General features: G+C 48.2%; 1 protein-coding gene across 1 annotated transcript in view; it reads left to right on the plus strand.

Moving 5' to 3' along the window:
* The window catches only part of GABRR3 (gamma-aminobutyric acid type A receptor subunit rho3), a 72,662-nt gene that overhangs the window by 31,749 nt on the left and 26,560 nt on the right, over positions 1-14,353 (plus strand). Inside the window, 2 exon segments of the mRNA XM_059686188.1 lie at positions 6,419-6,499; positions 6,502-6,558. Coding sequence (XP_059542171.1) covers positions 6,419-6,499; positions 6,502-6,558 — 138 coding nt within the window.

Here is a 14,353-nt window from a genome sequence, read left to right on the forward strand (position 1 = left end):
GAGCTCCCACCTATCAGGCACAGAGCAGGGCCGATCAGGGGGTTGGGGTACCTTCCCCTGTCACGAACAGAGCAGGGCGGATAGCGAGGTTGTGGCCTCGCCCCCTGTCACAGGCAGAGCTGCAGTGTGATCAGGGGGTTTGGGCTCTGCTCCTGGTCACACTGCTCCAGGGACCAGGAGGCCTCGCGGCTCTGCTGATCCCAGTGCTGGGAGGCCCTCGCTGCTCCGCTGATCCCAGTGCTGGGAGGCATATTACCCTTTTACTATATAGGATAGAGGCCTGGTTCATGGGTGGGGGCCGGCTGGTTTGCCCTGAAGGGTGTCCTGGTTCAGGGTGGGGGTTCCGCTTGGGTGCCTGGCTAGCCTGGATGAGGGAATGATGGCTGTTTGCAGCTGGTCACACCCCCTTCAGGGTGGGGGTCCCCATTGGGGTGCCTGGCCAGCCTGGATGAGGGGATGATGGCTGTTTTCAGCTGGTCACACCCCCTTCAGGGTGGGGGTCCCCACTGGGGTGCCTGGCCAGTCTGGGTGAGGGGCTGAGGGCCATTTTCAGGCTGGCAAGTGACTGAAGCTCCCACCCTCTTCTTTTTTTCTTTCTTTTTAAAAAAAATTCTGGGATTTATTTACCTTCTATGGCTGTCACTGGAACTGAGAGCCAGCTTTAGCTCTGAGGCTCGGCTCCAGTTCTGAGACCTCAGCTGCTGAAAGCAGGTCTGAGTTTGTTTGGCTTCTATAATTGAAACACTGTTGCAGCTGCCGGCTGGCTGAAAGCAGGTTTCTGGAGCTTGTTTAGCTTCTATTTTTTCTTTCTTTCTTTCTTTCTTTCTTTCTTTCTTTCTTTCTTTCTTTCTTTCTTTCTTTCATTCTTTTTTTAATTAAATCTTTATTGTTCAGATTATTACATTAGTTACTCTTTTTTCCCACCATAACTCCCCTCCACCCAGTTCCCACCCCACCCTCCGCCCTCACTCCCCACCCACTGTCCTCATCCATAGGTGCACGATTATTGTCCAATCTCTTCCCTCCCCCCACACACCTCCCCCCCAAGCATAGTCAGTCCATTCCCTTTCTATGTCCCTGATTCTATTATAATCGCCAGTTCATACTGTTCATTAGATTATTTATTCCCTTGATTTTTTTTTAAATTATATTTTATTGATTTTTTTACAGAGAAGAAGAGAGAGGGATAGAGAGCCAGAAACATCGATGAGAGAGAAACATCGATCAGCCGCCTCCTGCACACCCCCACTGGGGATGTGCCCGCAACCAAGGTACTGCCCTTGACTGGAATCGAACCTGAGACCCCTCAGTCCGCAGGCCGACACTCCATCCACTGAGCCAAACCGGCCAGGGCTATAATTGCGTTTCCATCATTACTCCTTTCAACCTTACCAAATCTTGTTAATTCTTTTTTTTTTAAAATTAAATCTTTATTGTTCAGATTATTACATTTGTTCCTCTTTTTTTTCCCCCCCATAACTCCCCTCCTCCCAGTTCCCGCCCCACCCTCCGCCCTCACTCCCCACCCACTGTCCTCATCCATAGGTGCACGATTTTTGTCCAGTCTCTTCCCGCATCTCCCACACCCCTTTCCCCCCCAAGAATAGTCAGTCCATTCCCTTTCTATGTCCCTGATTCTGTTATAATCAACAGTTCATTCTGTTCATCAGATTATTTATTCACTTGATTCTTAGATTCACTTGTTGATAGATGCATATTTGTTGTTCATAATTTGTATCTTTACCTTTTTCTTCCTCTTCCTCTTCTTAAAGGATACCTTTCAGCATTTCATATAATCCTGGTTTGGTGGTGATGAACTCCTTTAGCTTTTCCTTATCTGTGAAGCTCTTTATCTGACCTTCAATTCTGAATGATAGCTTTGCTGGATAAAGTAATCTTGGTTGTAGGTTCTTGGTATTCATCACTTTGAATATCTCTTGCCACTCCCTTCTGGCCTGCAAAGTTTCTGTTGAGAAATCAGCTGACAGTCATATGGGTACTCCCTTGTAGGTAACTGGGTTTCTTTCTCTTGCTGCTTTTAAGATTCTCTCTTTGTCTTTTGCTCTTGGCATTTTAATTATGATGTGTCTTGGTGTGGTCCTCTTTGGATTCTTTTTGTTTGGGGTTCTCTGTGCTTCCTGGACTTGTAAGTCTATTTCTTTCACCAGGTAGGAGAAGTTTTCTGTCATTATTTCTTCAAAGAGGTTTTCAATATCTTGCTCTCTCTCATCTTCTGGCACCCCTATAATTCTGATGTTGGTACGCTTGAAGCTGTCCCAGAGGCTCCTTACACTATCTTCGTATTTTTGGATTCTTTTTTCATTTTGCTTTTCCGGTTGGGTGTTTTTTGCTTCTTCATATTTCAAATCTTTGACTTGATTCTTACGCTCCTCTGGTCTGCTGTTGGGAGTCTGTATAATGTTCTTTATTTCAGTCAGTGTATGCTTAATTTCTAGTTGGTTTTTTATCACAACATCGAGGGTCTCATTAGATTTCTTGAGGATCTCACTACATTTATCGGCGGTCTCACCAGTCTTCTTGAAGATCTCACTACATTTATCGGCGGTTTCACCAGTCTTTTCGAGGGCCTTATTAAGTTTATCGGCGGCTTCTAGACAGTTCTTTAAAGACCTTAAAAGTGTGGTTTTGAACTCTATATCCAGTAGTTTGCTTTCCTCCCATTTTGTCGTTTGTGCCCTGTTTCTTTGTCTTGGCATTTTTTTATGCTTCGCTGTGTTGATAGAGTGCCTTTCTGCGCTAAGTGTCCCAATTACCTGAGGTAGACACTCTTTTTGCACCCCCTTGTGGGCTTTGTGCACAGTCTTGTTGTAATTAAGCCTTGATTGTTGTAGTTATCACTGTGAGGAATTGACCTCCAGGCCAATTGGCTGTGAGAATCAGCTGTGTCTGCAGTGGGAGAACTACTGTGCTGGAGACACCCCTCTGGGGGTAGACTTGCTTCGATGGGGCTTTGGTGCTCACTGAGTCTGCCCTCTGAGTGTGTCTTTTATGGTTCCACGGAGCTGCAAACTGGATGGCCCCACTCTGACCTCTGGGCTTCCTGGCTCCTGGATCTCTAGGGAGGTGCTAATCTAGCCTTTGCCTGAGGCTATCCAGCAAAAGTCTCCCTGCAGGGCTTGGGCGGGGCAGGTCCCACGGGATCAACAGGGTGGGGTTAGCAATTATGGCTGCTCTCAGTCTTGCCCTCAGAGGCTCTGCTTCTCAGTTTCCCAGTAATCACTGCAAACCCCATGGAGAGAAAGCTGTCCTAGGGTTCTGAGCGATGCCAGACAGTCCCGCTTCTCCCGTTTGAGTCTGGGTCCCTAGAGACTCGCCCAGAACTGGAGCTCAGAGCCTGAGACTCCCTCCCGATTGAAAACAACAACCACGCCCTCAGCCGCCAGCCCGCTCCACATGCACTCTGCACCTTAGTATTTTACGTCAGAACTGCGCCTCCTCTGAGTCTCGGTTTGTTTTTCTCTTTCCTCCTAGTTGTAGAACTTCCACTCAGCCAGCCTTCCTGTGGTTCTGGATGATGTCTGTTCCATCTTTTAGTTGTTTTTTAGAAGTGGTTGTTCGAGGCAGGAAACTCCGGTGTTTACCTATGCCGCCATCTTGGTTTCTCCTGTTTAGCTTCTATAATTGCAACATTGATTCTTAGAGTGCAAGCTCAGAGGCCAGCAGCGGCAGGCAGGGAACCTTGGCTTCCTCCATCACTGGAGCAAGCAAGCCTCCTGTTCGCTTCAGCTGCCTGGCTGCTGGCCGCCATCTTGGTTGGCAGTTAATTTGCATATCTCCCTGATTAGCCAATGGGAAGGGTAGTGAAGTTATGGTTAATTACCATGTTTCTCTATTATTAGATAGGACTAGAGGCCTGGTGCATGAAATTTATGCACAGGCACAGTCTCTAGGCCTGACCCGAGATTGAAGCATGAGCGTCTGGTGAGGAAAGGCAGATTCCAGCTGACCTCTGCGCCCTGCGTGCCCCCCTCTGCCTGAGTCACGGTGCCCGAGTCCCCACGAGAAGATGTGGTGTGCGTGGCTAGGCGCTGCGGGCTGGGGCACAGTGTGGGCCTCTGGGCTGCCCAGCCGCTTTGCACGGAAGCCAGGGGGGCAGCACTCTCTCCCAGCCAGCCTCACAGACCGGCTCTTGCACAAATCCATGGGGAGCCCAACTGGCCCGGAAGAGGCTGTGTGGGCGTGGGGCGGGCTCCTCATGGGCACCTGGTACCTGAGTGCGGGGGCTTTCCCAGCTCGTGAGCCTGGTGTTCCAGGGGAAGGTTCCAGGGGGAGTGAGAGTGAGCTCTGTGGACACCCCACATTCTCACTGCACCTCTGTTCTGTCACCTCTGCCCCCAGGTAGCCACCGGGAGGTTGCAGCCCCCTGCCTGGGTGCCATGGGAGGTTGGTCACCACCACTCACACCCAGTTCCCTGTCCCAGCCCAGGGATCAGAGCCTGCCAGCCACCGGTCGCCTTCTGCAGGGCAATTGGGCCCCCGCTTGCACCCGGCTTAGCCTGGCACCGTCTGCTTGCCTGCTCCACCATCCTGTCACAGTCCCACTCTCATCGGGGTTTGTCAGGGATGGCAGTGCCTCCACTGTTCCCTATTGCCAGCGCTGTGTCACCAATGCCTGCCATATTTCACGCTGCCCCCTGGTGGTCATCACACATTATAGCGAGCAGTCAAACTCCTAATAGAGGGGAAAATTTGCATATTAGGCTTTTATTATCCTATCTAATAAAAGAGAAACATGGTAATCGGCGTACGACCGCTACCCTTCCCATTGGCTAATCAGCGAGATATACAAATTAACTGCCAGCCAAGATGGCGGCCGGCAGCCAGGCAGCTTGAAACTAACATGAGGCTTGCTTGCTTCAGTGACGGAGGACTCCAACGTTCCCCGCCTGCTGCTGCAGGCCTCTGAGCTGCAACTCTAAGCAACTATGTAACAAATATAGAAGCTAAACAAAACCCCAGAAACCTGCTTTAGTCCACTGGGCTTCAGCCAGCAGGATGACAACAGTATAAGCAAAGGCCAGAAACCTACTTTCAGCAGCAGAGGCCTAAGCGCTGGAGACAAGACTCAAAGCTAAAGCTGGCCCAGAATAAAAAAAGAAAAAAGAAAAAAAGGAGCAGTTGGGAGCTTCAGTCACCCTCAGACTGAAAACAGCCCTCAGCCCCTCACCCAGACTGGCCAGGCACCCCAGTAGGGACCCCCACCCTGAAGGGTGTGTGACCAGCTGCAAACAGCCATCATCCCCTCACCCAGGCTGGCCAGGCACCCCAGTGGGGACCCCCACCCTGAAGGATGTGTGACCAGCTACAAACAGCCATCATCCCCTCACCCAGGCTGGCCAGGCACCCCAGTGGGGACCCCCACCCTGATCCAGAACACCCTTCAGGGCAAACCAGCTGGCACCCACCCGTGCACCAGGCCTCTACCCTATATAGTAAAAGGGTAATATGCCTCTCAGCACCGGGATCAGCAGAGCCACGAGGCCTCCCGGCCCTGGGATCAGCGTGACAGGGGGCAGCGCCCAAACCCCCTGATCGCCCTGCAGCTCTGTGTGTGACAGTGGGTGGGGCCACAACCTCCCTATCCACCCTGCTCTGTTTGTGACAGGGGAACTCGCCCCAACCCCCTGATCGGCCCTGCTCTGTGCCTGATAGGGGGGAACTCCCCAACCCCCTGATCGCCCTGCGGCTCTGTGTGTGACAGGGGGCAGCACCCCAACCCCCTGATTGGCCCTGCTCTGTGCGTGACAGGGGGTGGCAGCGCAACCTCCCCAATGACCCTGCCTTCAGTGTGATAGGGGATGGTGCCCCAACCCCCCAATCGGCCCTTCCCTGAGCATGACTGAGGGTGGCATCACAACCTCCCGATCGCCCTGCTCTGTGCATGACAGGGGGTGGCACCCCAATTCCACAATTGGCCCTGCTCTGAGCCCGACCAGGGGCTGCACCTAGGATTGGGCCTGCCCTCTGCCACCTGGGAGCAGGCCTAAGCCAGCAGGTCGTTAACTCCCAAGGGGTCCCAGACTGCGAGAGGGCACAGGCCGGGCTGAGGGACCCCCCCCCCCCCGAGTGCAAAATTTTTGTGCACCGGGCCTCTAGTATAGGATAAAACTAAAGAGGTCTAGAGACTGGGGTCAGGTCAGTGGACTGTGAAGCACTGCTGTGATGTCACTCAGTGCACACAGCCATGGTGGCATTCTAAGTCATCATGTGGGCATAAGAAAAACCTCCACACTATGGTAGTCATGAGGGCCTAATTTTTGGAGATTTTTTATTTTTGTAGCTGTGGGTATTGGCAACCATGTTTTGGTGCCTAACATATACATGGCATTGGGCCAGGCACCGAGGATACAGAGACCTCATAAGAGCTTATTCTAAGAATATTATATTCTTGTTTCAGATGCCTACAATGAAGAGGATCTCATGCTTTACCGGAGAAGTGGAAACAGGTGCTTAAATACCGATGAGCATATTTCCCTTTCTCGTTCTTCACTGAGGAGTTCAGTGCATCCAGTGGATTTGCCTTCTACAGCCGCACAGGTAAAGTCTTTTATGTGGACAATTCATAAACACTAGTGAATTACAGTGCACCCACTGTCCACAGAGCAACATGTGAAGAGACCTGAATCCAAACAAGGGTCCCATTTGGCCAATAATATCTTTTTACAGGTGGCCAGCTCCACCTCTGGTACATCATACCTTTCTTCATGTAGCCGCTTCTAACAGAAGCCTTGCTTCCATTCTTGGCCCCTGCAGAATACTCTCAATGCAGCAGAGTGATCTTTTGAAAACATAAAGCTCACAATTCTTGCCCTAGCTGGTTTGGCTCAGTGGATAGCGCATCGGCCTGCTGACTGAAGGGTCCTGAGTTCAATTCCAGTCAAGAGCACATGCCTGGGTTGTGGGCTTGATCTCCAGTAGGGGGAGTGCAGGAGGCAGCCTATCAATGATTCTCTCTCATCATTGATGTTTCTATCTCTCTCTCCCTCTCTCTTCCTCTCTGAAATCAATAAAAATATATTTAGAAAAGAAATCACAATTCTTTCCTAGCTCAAAACCACCCTGTGCTTTCCCATCACACATCAAATTCAGGCTTCTCATCAGGACCAGCTGTCTCTGACCTTGCCCACTACCCCTAACCCTTCACCACATCCTACTCTCCCCATACTGGCCTCCTTGGACAGAGGTTATCAAGTTGTTATCCAAAAACCTGCCTCATTAAGAGAGAAACCAAAATTTACATCACAGAGAAGCTCGAGGACTTTCTGGGACCAACAGCTATTCAGTTATTTAGATCCTGAAGAAGTGCTCTGCTTTACTCCAGTACTAGTTTCCCGGTGCATGAAATTTGTGCACATTAAAAGGGAATTAATTAGAGGAAATATTTTAATATTGCTATTTTTCCCTTTGCTGGGAGCAGGGACGGGAGCCTCACATCCCAGGGCCCATTGCCAGGGTCGGGGACGTGAGCCTCATATCCCCAGGCAGTGCAAGTCTCCGCCCACCAATGCTGCAAGTTCCCATCCACCCGCTCCTTCTGCGCACGCAGCCTGCTGATCAGTCATTACATGATGGTGTCCCAACCAATTTGCATATTACCCTATTATTAGATAGATGTGTCTACATTGCTTGGGATTCTGTGCTATGTAGATAAATCTGTGCTATGCAGATAATACTATTCATAATAATAATACTGATTGCTCTTCTGATTTTATAAGTAACACTAGAGGCCTGGTGCACAAAAATTTGTGCACTGGGGGCGGGGAGGTCCCTCAGCCCGGCCTGTGCCCTCTCGCAGTCTGGGACCCCTTGGAGGATGGCCACCTGCTGGCTTAGGCCTGCTCCCCGGGGGATTGGGCCTAAGCTGGCAATCAGACATCCCTCTGGCAGCCCGCCAGCCCTTGGGGGATGTCCACTTGCCAGCGGGGAGCAGACCTAAGCTGCAGTCGGACATCCTTAGTGCTGCTGAGGAGGCAGGAGAGGCTCCCACCACCACCGCTGTACTGGCAGCCATCAGCCTGGCTTGTGGCTGAGCACAGCTCCCCCTGTGGGAGTGCACTGACCACCAGGGGGCAGCTCTTGCATTGAGCGTCTGCCCCTTGGTGATCAGCGTGTGTCATAGTGACCAGTCATTCCCAGTCGTTCCGTTGTTAGGGTCAATTTGCATATTATCCTTTTACTATATAGGATAGAGGCCTGGTGCACAGGTGGGGGCTGGCTGGTTTGCCCTGAAGGGTGTCCCAGATCAGGGTGGGGGTCCCGCTTGGGTGCCTGGCCAGCGTGGGTGAGGGGCTGAGAGCCATTTTCAGTCTGGGCAGCGACTGAAGCTCCCAGCCTCTCCTTTTTTTCTTTTTTTTAAATTCTGGGATTTATTTACCTTCTATAATTGAAACTTTGTTGCCATCTCTGGAGCTGAGAGCCGGCTCCAGCTCCGTGGCCATGGCTGGCTGAAAGCAGATATCTGGGGGTTGTTTAGCTTCTATAATTGAAACTTTGTTGCTTTCAGAGCTCAGAGCTGGGCCGCGGCAGGTGGGGAACCTTGGCTTCCTCCATCACTAGAGCAAGCAAGCCTCCTGCTCGCTTCAGCTGTGTGGCTTCCGGCCGCCATCTTGGTTGGCAGTTAATTTGCATATCTCGCTGATTAGCCAAAGGGAAGCATAGCGAAGATACAGTCAATTACCCTTTTTGTCTTTTATTAGATAGGATAGTTTTTTGTTTTGATCATTCATATATCTCTAGCACATAGTAAATGCTCAATACCTATGGTTGAATGAATGAATAAATGGTAGATAATTTGAAAAGAATTTAGAGAAGTTTAAAGAAAAAGCCTTTGTAATCCCACCTCATAGAGATAACTATGTTGTTATTTTGATACTAGGGGCCCAGTGCACGAATTCATGCACATTGAAAGGAACTGTGAGCCCCGAGGCTGTGGTAGGTACAGGGGTGGGTCTCGGCCCATCCTCTGCACCCCCACCCACCCCCTCCTGCTGTCACCCCCAGTCCCATATCTGCCATCAGCCCCACTCCCACCACCGCTGCTCCCACATGCTGACGGTGCCAGCCCCACTCGCACCCGCTGACAGCATGGAGTGATTGGGGCCGGCGCCAGCAGCGGGTGCGAGCAGGGCCAGCACAGTCAGCGGGTGAAAGCGGGGGCTGCTGTCCCAATCGCCCCTCAGAGCAGGGGGAGGTGGAGAAGCCCTCAGGGGCGGTTGGGGCCAGCAGCTGCCACTTGCTCCCGCTGACAGTGCCGAGCGATCAGGACTGGCACCGGATGCCCTCAGTGGGTGCGAGCGGCGGCTCCAGTGCCGGCTGCAGGTGTAAGCGGTGCTAGCGTCAGCAGTAGGTGTGAGCAGCGGATTTGGCGCCAGCAGCAGGTGTGAGCGGGGCATCACCAGCTGTGGGTGCAAGCAAGGCCAGTGCCATCAGCGGGTGCGAGTGGCAACTGCTGTCCTTGATTGCCCATCAGGAGCCAGGGGAGTTGGAGAAGCCCTCAGGGGCCATCAGGGCCGGCAGCTGTCACTCACACCCGCTGATGGCTCCAAGTGATCAGGACCGGCACCAGGCACTGGCAGCAGGTGCAAGCACTGGGTGTGACCACACGTGCAGAGCAAAGAATTTTCAGTAACCACCAGAGGCTCACCCTGATGACAGCCACTAGTGCCCTGCCTTGGTCTGGCGCCCCCACTCACCTGCTTCACCATCCCACTGTGGCCAATGCCTGCCATGTTCCGCACATGTCCCCTGGTGGTCAGCACACGTCATAGTGACCTGTTGTTTGGTTGTTCGGTTGTTCCGCCGTTTGGTCTATTTTCATATTAGCCTTTTATTATATAGGATATTTTTTGCTCCTTCTCCTCCTTCTCCTCTTTCTTTGTCTTTCTTAATATAAGTAAATATATGTTTTTAATCAGTATTTTGAAGCTCTTAGTCTTCAATTAAATCAATATTTAAACAAAAATGCATGCAATGAACAATGATACATATTAAAGTATAGTTTACATCTTTTTCCACTTTAGTTTTTTTTTTATAACATTTTAAAAAATTTTTTTTAATTAAATCTTTATTGTTCAGATTATTACATTTGTTCCTTTTTTCCCCCCCCCATAACTCCCCTCCTCCCAGTTCCCGCCCCACCCTCCGCCCTCACTCCCCACCCACTGTCCTCATCCATAGGTGCACGATTTTTGTCCAGTCTCTTCCCACATCTCCCACACCCCTTCCCCCCCCCAAGAATAGTCAGTCCATTCCTTTTCTATGTCCCTGATTCTATTATAATCAACAGTTCATTCTGTTCATCAGATTATTTATTCACTTGATTCTTAGATTCACTTGTTGATAGATGCATATTTGTTGTTCATAATTTGTATCTTTACCTTTTTCTTCCTCTTCCTCTTCTTAAAGGATACCTTTCAGCATTTCATATAATCCTGGTTTGGTGGTGATGAACTCCTTTAGCTTTTCCTTATCTGTGAAGCTCTTTATCTGACCTTCAATTCTGAATGATAGCTTTGCTGGATAAAGTAATCTTGGTTGTAGGTTCTTGGTATTCATCACTTTGAATATTTCTTGCCACTCCCTTCTGGCCTGCAAAGTTTCTGTTGAGAAATCAGCTGACAGTCGTATGGGTATTCCCTTGTAGGTAACTGAGTTTCTTTCTCTTGCTGTTTTTAAGATTCTCTCTTTATCTTTTGCTCTTGGCATTTTAATTATGATGTGTCTTGGTGTGGTCCTCTTTGGATTCCTTTTGTTTGGGGTTCTCCGCGCTTCTTGGACCTGTAAGTCCATTTCTTTCACCAGGTGGGGGAAGTTTTCTGTCATTATTTCTTCAAATAGGTTTTCAATATCTTGGTCTCTCTCATCTTCTGGCACCCCTATAATTCTGATGTTGGTACGCTTGAAGCTGTCCCAGAGGCTCCTTACACTATCCTCGCATTTTTGGATTCTTTTTTCATTTTGCTTTTCCGGTTGGATGTTTTTTGCTTCCTCGCATTTCAAATCATTGACTTGATTCTTGCGCTCCTCTGGTCTGCTGTCGGGCGTCTGTATAATATTCGTTATTTCAGTCCGTGTATGCTTAATTTCTAGTTGGTTCCCCAATATAAGATCGAGGGTCTTATTAGTTTTTGTGTAGATCTCATTAAGTTTATCGGCAGCTTCTAAACAGTTCTTGAGAGACCTTAAAAGTGTGGTTCTGAACTCTATATCTTCCTTTGACAATTTTGTCCTGTTTCTTTGTCTCCGCATTTTGTTATGCTTCCTTGGTGCACCCCCTAGTGGTCTTTGTTCGCAGTCTTATAGATAAATCTTGATTGTTGTAGCTAATTCCAGGGAGGGTTTGACCTCCAGGCCAAGTGGCTATGAGAATCAGCTGTGTCAGCAGTGAGAGAACTTCTGTCCTCTAGGGAGGTGCTAATCTAGCCTTTGCCTGAGGCTATCCGGCAAATGCCTCTGTGCAGGGCTTGGGCGGGGCGGGTCGCACAGGATCAACAGGGTGGGCCAGAGAGAGCAGTTATGGCGGCTCTCAGTCCTGTCCCCAGGGGCTCTGCCTCTCTGAGTCCCAGCACCCGCTGCAAAGCTCAGAGAGAAAGCTGCACTCGCTCTGACCGAAGCCAGACAGTCCCGCTTCTCCCGTTTGAGTCTGGGTCCCTAAAGACTCGCCCGGATCTGGAGCTCAGAGTCTGCGACTCCCTCCCGACCAAAAACGCCAACCGCGCCCTCTGCCGCCAGCCGGCTCCGCGCACTCCGCACCTCAGAATTTGACTTCAGCACTGCACCTCCTCTGAGTGTCCGTATGCGTTTCTCTTTCCTCCTAGTTGTAGGACTTCCACTCAGCCAGCGTTCCTGGGGTTCTGGGTGATGTCCGTTCCGTGTTTTAGTTTCACTTTTGAAGTAGTTGTTCAAAGCAGCAAACTCTGGTGTTAACCTATGCCGCCATCTTGGTTCTCCTCCCACTTTAGTTTTGTTATGATGAAATAACTTTGGCACATAAAATATTATAAATAATACTTTGATGCTATTAAAATGTGATGCTACATATGAAGCATAGAAATCCAAAAGTATTGTTTCCTACACATAATATATATAATAATAATAGCAATGAAATTTCTTCTGATTTGGAGGCATAAGTATCCATTAGTATATATATTCAATTATCCTCTTAAAAATTCTAACATCACCAATAAGCCATTCCATTGACTCCAGTATTACTTTATTTGTGCTCATCAGACTTCTTGAGTCCTACCAAGCAAGTCTGATACTAGTTGACCTTTTACCTTCTTTTGGTTATATTTTAGAGTCTTTCTAAAGCAAGACAGAATACTTACACCGAAAAGCACACTGCTCAGAAATAAGCTTTTCAGAATTTTTAAACGCACTGAAATTTTTAATATTCTAGTGTAGCTACATTTTTAAGAAACAGAGTTTTGCTTTTTTAAAGAAGAAAAAGAATTAGATTAAAATGTACCTGGTTTGTGTAGCATTAATAGTTATCCACAATACCTCCCTTGGCCTCACCTTCCCCGAAGAGCCATGGGCCAGAGAAACATTTCTCTTGCCTGGTTGCCCCACCAAAAAAAAAAAAAAAAAAATCAATAAAAAAAAAAAATCAGGAATTTACACATGAAAAAAGAATCTTGTTATCTACATTTATTTCAAGACTTAAAACCATACATAGTGTCTTTCTTTATGAAGTACTTTTACAGCTTTTCCCTTTTAATCCCCAATAAGTATATGAAGCTATAACATCAGAGATGCTGTTATTCTACTCTACAGCCATAACTAAAACTCTTAATTGCACACAGTAAATACCAAAGAGGGGCTATGCCATCCTATATAATAAAAGCCTAGGTGGCGTCACACCCCCGTGCGACAAGGTCAGAAGATGGCCACCACAGACGGCCACGCACACAGTGGAGGCGGGGCCCAGTGGCCGTTCCGTGCGGTGAGGCCTGGGGGTCCTGCAGCTCTCCACGGTGGGGGGGAGGTTAGTCCCGGTGGAGGAGGTGGGTCAAGGCAGGGGAGGGCAGCTGTGGAAGATCAGGTCAGCAGGGGAGCAGTTAGGCATCAGTCAGGCCAGCAGAGGAGCGGTTAGGGGGCGACCAGGATGGCAGGCAGGTGAGCAGTTAGGAGCCGGCGGTCCTGGAATGTGAGAGGGATATCCAACTACCAGTTTAGCCTCGATCCCACAGGGACTGGGCCTAAACTGGCAGTTGGACATCCCCCAAGGGATTCCAGATTGGAGAAGGTGCAGGTCGGGCTGAGGGACACCTTCCCCATCCCTTCCCATGAATGAATTTCATGCACAGGGCCTCTAGTGGTAATGTAAGACAATAAGCAGCTTAAAAAGTATGTATATATTTTAACTTTAGAATATACTATATAGTGTACCTGTTATTATCCTTGGTAATGAAATTGTTTAATGCCATAGAAACATATCAACTGGTAGTAAGAGAGAACCTCAGAACAGATAGGGAAGAGAAAGGTAATAGCACTTAACTGAGAATAGAATACTAGGAGTCGCCTGCCAGTTTGGTGTGTCTTGAGCTTAATGTCTAAATATTGACGTTACCCATCTAATATGTTTCTATCATGAGCTTCCTAAGAGATTACTAACGAGACTAGTAAAAGGGTTCTCTATGATTTTGTTTTATAATTTTTAACCTGTAGTCTCTGTGTTTTGAATAATTTAGTCTCAAAATACACTGGATTTATCATGGAAAAATTAATGTTACTGCTTATTCATAAAAGGTATCTTTTCATTTCTGTTCATTTCATTAGTTATTGCCTTATTTTAGTAAAGTTTTAATAAGATTGGTATCACAGTTATTGTGGAATAAAGCAAGATAATATGAATTAGAAATGTGTGAGAAAAACAACAACAAAGGTAAGGTATTATAGAGAACCTAGCATGTGGTTATTAGAGAATGGCACTCAGAGAAGTACTACACATGTTCCAAAAATTTGGCTTTAAGCATCCTTGCAACCAATGTGAAAAGGGAACCCAAACAAATATGTGTGTGGATGTGGCCACAATTTGTGCTTTTGATCAGCATGAATTAATCAATGTTATCAACATGAATTTATAGAATTCTAATAAGAAGCAAAGAAACATAATTGTTTGGTTACTTTTTTCCAGATTAATCATAGATAAATTAATGGGGCCCATGAGACTTTGAAATAAAAACAGTTTGTGGATACTCCTTCCCTCAACCCCCACTTTGGATTCCTAGCTGTCTGGATTCCATCTCGCAATCCAAGGATCTAGTAGCTACTGTGAATATTTTCCTTCAGATAAAATGTTTTATTTCATTTGTCATAGCTAATAAATGTG

Source organism: Myotis daubentonii, chromosome 3 (assembly GCF_963259705.1).
Source record: "Myotis daubentonii chromosome 3, mMyoDau2.1, whole genome shotgun sequence".
Classification (NCBI taxonomy): Eukaryota; Metazoa; Chordata; class Mammalia; order Chiroptera; family Vespertilionidae; genus Myotis; species Myotis daubentonii.